The sequence below is a fragment of the Microtus ochrogaster genome, chromosome 24 (assembly GCF_000317375.1).
Source record: "Microtus ochrogaster isolate Prairie Vole_2 chromosome 24, MicOch1.0, whole genome shotgun sequence".
Taxonomy (NCBI): domain Eukaryota; kingdom Metazoa; phylum Chordata; class Mammalia; order Rodentia; family Cricetidae; genus Microtus; species Microtus ochrogaster.
The window spans coordinates 21,221,889-21,230,186 of record NC_022024.1 but is presented as its reverse complement, the minus strand read 5'-3'; the positions used below and the strand labels follow the sequence as shown (position 1 = coordinate 21,230,186).

The 8,298-nt window shown below is 35.9% G+C and overlaps 1 protein-coding gene across 1 annotated transcript in view; it reads right to left on the bottom strand.

Annotated features, from left to right (window-relative positions):
• Positions 1 to 8,298, bottom strand: part of Lrriq1 (leucine rich repeats and IQ motif containing 1) — a 134,114-nt gene that overhangs the window by 62,821 nt on the left and 62,995 nt on the right. The window contains exons 20-23 of the mRNA XM_026784625.1: positions 7,172 to 7,264; positions 6,392 to 6,513; positions 5,778 to 5,873; positions 5,444 to 5,526 (exon numbers count right to left, since the gene is read on the bottom strand). Coding sequence (XP_026640426.1) covers positions 5,444 to 5,526; positions 5,778 to 5,873; positions 6,392 to 6,513; positions 7,172 to 7,264 — 394 coding nt within the window. The remainder of the gene's footprint in view (positions 1 to 5,443; positions 5,527 to 5,777; positions 5,874 to 6,391; positions 6,514 to 7,171; positions 7,265 to 8,298) is intronic.

The window sequence follows — 8,298 nt, the reverse complement described above, 5'->3', positions numbered from 1 at the left end:
TTAGGAGGGGATTTCAAGCATCTACCACCATGCACAGTATTTGTGAACTGCTGGGGACTCAACCCAAGGCCTGCTTCATGGGAGCCAACATTCTTGAAACTAAATGACTGTATTAGTGACTTTTATATTGCTCTAATAAAGCACCTAGACCGAAAACCAACACGAAAAGAGGGAGTTTATTTTAGCTTATGATTCCTGAGGGATGCGAATCCATGATGGCTGAGGAGAGTCACGGCAACAAAAGCAGCCATGGACCTAAAAGAAGGATGCTGAGAGCCCACATCTTGAACCCAAACCACAAAGCAGACAAACTGACAGCAGGCAAGATTTTTAAATTATACCCTGTCATGTGCTTCCTCTACCTCTGAAGGTTCGCCCAAGCTGTGTTTTCAACTGGGAACCAAGTGTTCACAGTTCTAATTTGAGCCGCTGCACTCAGCTTTGTCTCTAGTTGATGGCCATAAAATAATGTGAATTTCATAAATTCCACATCAAATGTTTTCACAGGCATCTGCAGTCTTAGCACTGTCCAAAATCTAAAGTCTCTTCTATTAAATCAAGACAATCTTTTAGTCATAATCTCTTGTAAAATTAAAATGCAAATCGTATACTTCCATCATACAGTGGCACAGTATAGATTCTGTATCTATTACCATTCCAAAGAGGAAGAATAGGGACACAGTACGGAAATACCGGACTAAAGCAAGACTAAAACCCAGCTAGACAAAGACCAAACCCTGCAGCTGTGTCTCATCTCCAGTACTTTGATTTCAAAGGGCTAGGGGCTCTTGCTCTTTGTTTTGCTTCCTACAACAGACATCTCTCTCTGGCTGCCTCAACTCCCTATATACAGTTCTCCTTGGAAAACATTCTCCAGCTCACACCATGGGGTTTCACCTTCATAGGCGGCTCAGGCATTGGTCCTTTGCCCTCTCCAGTACTTCACAGAGAAACTCCTCTGTCACATCCTGCCTGCTCTTATCAGCTCTCTGAAAACACGAAGTGAGAATCTCTACTTCTCTTACCATGGCATCCATCATGTCCCTAAACCAGCACCATATGGAAAACATGGCTCCTTGGATTGGGATCCACACTGGCCTTCTTGAATCCCATTAGCGCCAATTTTATTTGCATAGACCTGCATATTATGTACTAACTTTAATATAACTTCCCATATATAAATCTATAATTGATCAAAGACTAACAAAGCCATAAATATACACTTTTAAATGTTAGTCAATATCTTAAATGTAATTTGTTGAGTCAGGTGCCAGACATATTAGTAGATTCAGGGAGTTTTATGCAAAATAGATAGATACTTGACTGCTTACAATTCAAAGTGAATTTTATTATTGATTTTGGAAGCACACCAAATTAGTGTTTGGCTCAAATTCTTATTCATTCTTTCTAGAATTCTTGGAGGTCACTAAAATAAATCTTAAGAAATTTGGTCAATATTAATCATTCTTGATCCCTCTCACTTACAAATTCATTAGCTAGATTACCACTTTGGAAACTCTTTTCTCACAACCTATGAACAGCTTAAAATGCACAACATGAATCTTTCCTAATTTTCTACATTACTTAACTCTTGGATATAATGTCATGGTAGGAACTGGCTTAAGCCATTTTTTTTCTTGGAAATAAACCCACCAAGGAACACCTACTGAACAAGAGAGAATCACATACTTAATGCTAGTAGGTATTAAAATGATTGGTGAATCATTTCCATCCTGTCTGCCACCCTTCCTTCAAAAATAAATTAAATCTGCTTGGTTTCCTCTTGTTTTCTTTTCCTTAATTACAGAAGCTTAAATTCAACATGCATCGTTCTGATAAATACAGAGAAAAACATATTATTTTAGCATTCTACATTTTCTGCCCTATACTTGGCCAGCTTCTAGGCACCCAGATCCCTCTACTTAGCGCTTCTAAGGCGTGCTAGGCATCCAAATGAGCCACCCACTCCCTCTCCTCAGCCCACTCCTCTGGTCTTTCTTCCAGATATGCTCGCTACCCTCGGGTTATTGACCCTGCCTGTTTCCAGTCGACCAGGAACGCTCACTTTACACACCACGTTCTTCATTGCAGGCCTGTATCTTAAACTTCCCTCAGTGTCTGCTAACTCCATTTCTGGTCCCCAAATTCTGAAGTTACTTTTGTGTCTCCTTCAGTAGGTCAACAGAGCAAAGAGACGGGCAATAAGCAAAACGCGATTAGTCGGTATTGTTTCTAGCTGATGTCAATCAGGAAGGAAAAAAAAAAACACACCAAGAAGAACAACAACCACAACCCAAACAAACTGAGTAAGCTATGACACCGATAACGTCACACATTGTTGAACTCCTCTCAAGACTGCAAGCAATCCCGTCATCATCTTCCCATTCTTCCTGTTTCTCTTATTTTTTTTTTTCCTGAGCAAATGATAGTTTATATCAAAGTAGTAAGATGAAACAAACCAGGCCTGGGCCAGAGGCCTGTAAACTCTGCTACGCAGGACACTGGGTCCCGCTGCTCCTTAGAGCAGATGGCTCTATTTATGCCCGCAGATTTCAACAGCACTGGGGCTCCCCTCCCAGCTGCCCCCACTTGTGTCTCAACTGTGTTTCATGATTAGTCAGTTTCTGCGGCAGTTTTCTTTCTCTGTCGGCAATTTATTTCTACATTAACTCCTACTTTCTCCACTCACTGGGCTTTCGGCACTTGCCATGTTCTCATTTGAACATTAAATAAATATTGTGGATTCATCTTTCTTGGCTAATGAAAGTATGGAAAAGATGCAAACGGGAAATATTAAGTGCTTTTCTCCAGACCAGATTATTTTATATTTTCCATGACTGATATTTAAAGCTTCTGCATTCTCTGTGTATATTTGGCTGTTTTGAGGATCACTGCTTTGTTAGAACAGAGAATATTGTTGACTCCATGTAATTCATAGATAGTGACACACAATACACACCCTGATCTCTGCAGCCAACAGAACTAGGGAGTCTCCCAGCACTTTTGTGGACAATGCTGCCCTCTTGTGGCTTCAAATTTTCACGTTGGCAAGTTTTCCACAGAAGTATTGAATATGTCCACTAATATTTAAGATTTTCTAGGTAACTTTACAGTTTTAGAAGAATTTAGATTTAAATATTGCTTTCGAACATTAGTGACTACAATTTTAAGTTGTTGTCATATTCATGTAAATTAGTGGCACATCACCATTGAATTATGAAATTGGAAAGGCAACAGGAATTTGATTTAAATTTTAATCTCTAAACAAAAGCCAATTGTACAGAGCCTTAAATAATTTATTCGTAGATGAAAATGGTCTAAGTGATAAATCTCATACTTAACAGCAGTTAAACACAATGTGATCATTGAAGAAAGTCCCTCTGGTTTTCTTTCTTTCTTTCTCATTTTTAACCTCTCTTATTCCAATGGGGTATGTCTACTCTAAGAAGGGAATAAGGGAAATCACGGGAACCATGAGAGATTTATTATTAAATTCTTTACTTAACATTCTGAGTGGAAAGACAAATTGATTTTGTGTCATTAATAAATGTTAATGTAAAAAAGGCAACAAACATGAAACACAAAGATTCAAATTTCTCAATCAGTGGTAAGGAGACTATTGGAATCCTGTAAGATGGTGATGATTTTAATTTAAAAGTCACAATTGTAGGCGACAACCTTTACCTGGCCCATCCCACTGATTCACCACTGCCAAACACTGAGTTTAAAATGGAGTTACAAAGTCTACCTGTGGGTTTTTCTTTTTTCTTTTTTGCCCTTTTCTTGCCCCTTTTTGCTTGTTAAAAGGAGGTTCTTTTTTTGTTTAAGATTATATAGCTGTGACCATAAAATTTAAAATAAATAAGTAAAATAGAGAGAAAGAAAGGAAAAGTCACATTTATGCAGATATTGCTTGCTGAATCATTTGCTGAAACATTTAATAATGCTGACTTTTCACATTTTCCTCAAGCAATACGAATAAGGTTTTGATGATAACAACAAAAAGAAAAACATTTACACTGGCAGAATCATGAAAGTTCTGGTGACGTAAACTCTTTTCAGCTCTCTCCAACGAGAGGGGACTGCAAGCATGGTGTTACTTCTATTAACTGAAGGTCTAGAAAAACTTCTAGAATAGAAAAAGCAATTATTTACTGAATATTGACTGGGTCAGTTCTCAAACCATTTTGCCTTTGAACTTGGCATGGAAGTTACAATCTGGGTTTGGAGTTACCGGTTTACTGACATAGACATAACATGGTTTGGTTCACAGCAGATGGACTTCTTTGGGACTTTCAAAATAAGCGAAGAGAAGGTATAGGCAAACGAAAGGTGCAGCATCCACTCACACTCATTTTAGTATGTTGAAATGGTCAATGCTTTGTATCTGATGAATGGGCTACAAAATAATAGTTATCTCTGAAGGATAGAGCATTGAAACTAAAATAACTAATAACACACCAACGTAGAAAAACTACATGTTTAAAAACTCAAAAATGAGTTATCATGAAATTATTAATGGCTAGTGACTTATCAGTCAATTGGCTTATTGTACAAGCATTTGATTTATTAAAATAAGAAATTATTTTTGCTATTTTAAAATATATATTTTAAGCATTTTCACATATGTATACAATTCATAATTTAATGAACACAGAAAACAAATGTAATTTCTGAACTACAAGAATAGACTTTTCTTCTTGGTTAATTATAACAAAAGTGCACATCAGAAAAACCATGGGCCTTATTGTAAACCCATGAATTCATAAGATGATAAAGATAAACATTAAATAAAAATGTAGATAATTTTAAATAGTTTTAAGAAAAATATATAAAATCATAGCTGTTTCCTATTTCTTTATATTTATCTTGGATACAAAACTGAATCAAAATGTCTAAAGAAAGATAAATAATTTGTATAACAATTTCAGAAGTGAATAGAAAAAAAATAAGAAGATGCCTTCCAATTTTGCCAAATTCTTCAAAAATCATAATAAAAAATAAATTACGCTTCTTTCCAAGGGATCATATGTGCAATCTCTAAGGATAAAATCCACCAAACTTATGTATTTAGTTTACTGACTGACCAAGCAACTTGAGAGCTCTCAAAGGAACAAGTCCATTAAGCGGATGGTTTTTGAATCAACATTCCATGAATATACCAGCTTAGAGAGAAATTATAGCATAATTGCTAGAGTGAACAACACACAGAAAAGTCAGTACTAATGTGTATGGAACAGAGAATATTTTTAAAATAAAAAGGGCAAAATATATCATTAAATGTGATAGCATAATTTTCTTAGGAAGTTGAGGATTGTAGTTATTATCTTAGAGATAGTTACCTGGGCATTAATTTGTTTATATTAAATATGACATTGAAAGCTTAATTTAAAATTTTATAGTCAATATTACATACAGCTACTGCTCAAAGGTCATTACTTACCTAACTTTTTCCTTAACTTTTTTGATTTCATTTTCTGTGCCCTCTTTAGCATCTGCTGAGCTGTGGCGATATCCTTAAAGCCCCTATTGAAAAGATAAATGTAAAATATCAAAAACCTAGTTATACATAGACATACATGTGAATGTACATGTATCAATTATACTGCATTCAATAATTTTGTAATCTCACTTAAGAAAGCCTAACTTACTACACAGGTGAGTTAGTTTCTTAAAGAAGAATGACTTCTCAAATGCCCCCCCCCCCCAATATCTGCCTTGGGTATCTGGCAGCCCTTCAATTTCTTGTTTTCTTTAGTATAAAATGGAGGACTTACCATTCTTCTGAAATTTTTTCCTCTTTTTCAGATTGCAGCAAACTCTTTTTACTTGTGTTTGATTCAGGTGTCCTAGATAAAGTTCTATTTTCAGATCTGTTAACAGAATTGCATTTTTTTAAAAAAAAAAAAAACGGAATCAACACCCGTACGTCAGCTTTTCTAAAAACTACAAGCTGTTTATGTTGTCTCAAACTTGAAAATGATATCTATGTAAGACACAGAGGAGCTTTATCTTGAAAAGTAATAAAAGCCTTCCATTCATTTAAAATGTTTACATTTCAATTACACGGAGCACACTTCAGTTCTTCTGCTGAGAAGACTAGCACTGGGATTTTCATTCTGCTTCTCCTTTCTACCTGCCAAGTCGTGAAGATCCGTCTCGACAACTATTTCATTATTTCACCAAAATGTAAGCCTTGTCGCTGCTTTCATGGGTCTCTTGCACATAATTTGAACCCTGGAATTTTCATATCTACCATCGCACGTGTTTCATCTTCTAAGCCAGGAAATCCACATTTATTTTTATAATGATTCTTCTTTTGTAAGGGATATGGACTTTTGTCCTTGCCCTTCATCAGTTCATCCCCGCTTAAAAGAGCAGCTTAGCTTACCTGCCAGTTAGCTGCGTGTGTTCTGACGAAAACAAATTTTCCTTCTCATTGCACAGCCAAGCCTGAGCTGGATGCGTGGGTACAGCAAGGGAGGTTTCAGCATGTTGCAAAGTCCGAGCATTCTTATTTTAAAAATGTAAACAAATGTAAAATGGATTGAACACTTCCAGCTTTGTTATTGCTACCTAACACGCATAAACCTGAGCAATCGCAAAAGAGACATTCATTACAAAATTAAAATGATAATAAGATGAAAGTTTTGGAACATGTTTGAATATTCATTCCTTGGTTGCAAGGTGAAGACTATGCTTTTTGGTATAGCTCATGTGTACAAAATAATTAATTGCAAAGCTTAAAACATCTCAGAAAACAAAAACTTCAAAGATGATCAAATAAATAACAGATATTGCGGTCCCTTGACCTCTGGCTGAGGATCCTCAGCTGCTGTCTCTCAGCGTGTCTTTCTGCATTTTCAAAGAGCTGTTAACTAGTGATTTTAGTCTACTGCCAAATATGCAGCTGAGGTACATCATTTTTTTTCCCCTGCTGGCTACTGTTAAAGAAAGCGTTGAAAGAAATCCAAAGTAAAGAAAAAAAATAAAGAGCAAATGAAAGAAAAGCTACATGAAAAATTACATCTGGGGATGAGGAGGAAGTCAAAGGCTTCTAAAAGTAATTATGTTTTTCAGGTCAATAAATTGCAATATTAATCACCCCGGCAGAGCAGAACCTTCAGAGCCAGCAAAGATGGAGCAATCCGAAGTGTCCCTGGCAGCTTACCTTTGGCCAGGGCAGCTGATTGGAGAGAGGCAGTGTTTGTGACGGGAAGCCGCCGGTGGAATCTGAAACTGCCCAGTCTTTCTCCAAGGCATCCTGCATGAGTAACGGCATTAGAGTGGACAAGGCGTCACTTGCAAAGAGCTACCAAGTTTTCTTGAAACTGTACAGTAACCAGAAATAGCCTCAGAGTCTACGAGGGCTCGCATTTATAGGAAAGCTTTACTTGCCCTTGCAAGAGGCTGTGCCCCTGGTCAAGGCTCACATTATAAAACAATGATGGGATTTTCATCCACACACTTTGGTTAAGGAAAGAGCTGATATTTGATTGCTGCAGTAATTAGGTAAACATTTTTCTGCATATTTATTCATTACTGACTTCCAGCTAAGTCTAGAAGTAGCCAAGAAGCATCAGTACTTTAGCTCACCGTCGTTCAAATTATGTTTTCTATTAAACATTGATACTTAAACTACAATATTTTTAACACATCACAATCAATGTTCTTTAAATACTACATATAAGCTAAGGTTTGCCTTAATATTTATTTTCCAAATTTCAGAATATTTTGGGTGGACATAAAAGACAAATTTGTTAGAATGGATAAAAATGTATGGTATATCATTGCTAACATACACAGCTCTTCAAATGGGAAAACAGTTAGCTTATACATCAAATGTGAAATTTCCCCATTTGAACTCCTTCTCTTTATCCTTAATCATATTTTTTCATTTGTACAATTCCCAAGTTAATCTTTATTCAATGAAGTTATATTAATTATATAAGTGCTGTACATTTAAGATATAATTATCTAAATTTTATTTAATTTGGTTATCTTATCTGATATATCTCAGAATAAACTTCTGTGATTCTTTATGAACAAGGATAACCAGAACACAAATTTCTATCTCACAAGTTAGACTGATTTAAGAGTTGCAATTGGGCAGTGAGGAATAAGTTTCAGAAATCTGTTGATTTTTTTTGGTAATTGTAGCAACTAACAATGTACTAAATAAACATCTCTGAGAGAATTTTAACTATTCTCATCACAAAACAATAGACATATCGGTTACTGCATTTGACCATAAAATTAAGATTTTTAGTCTACCAGAAAGAGATATTTTAAAGCATT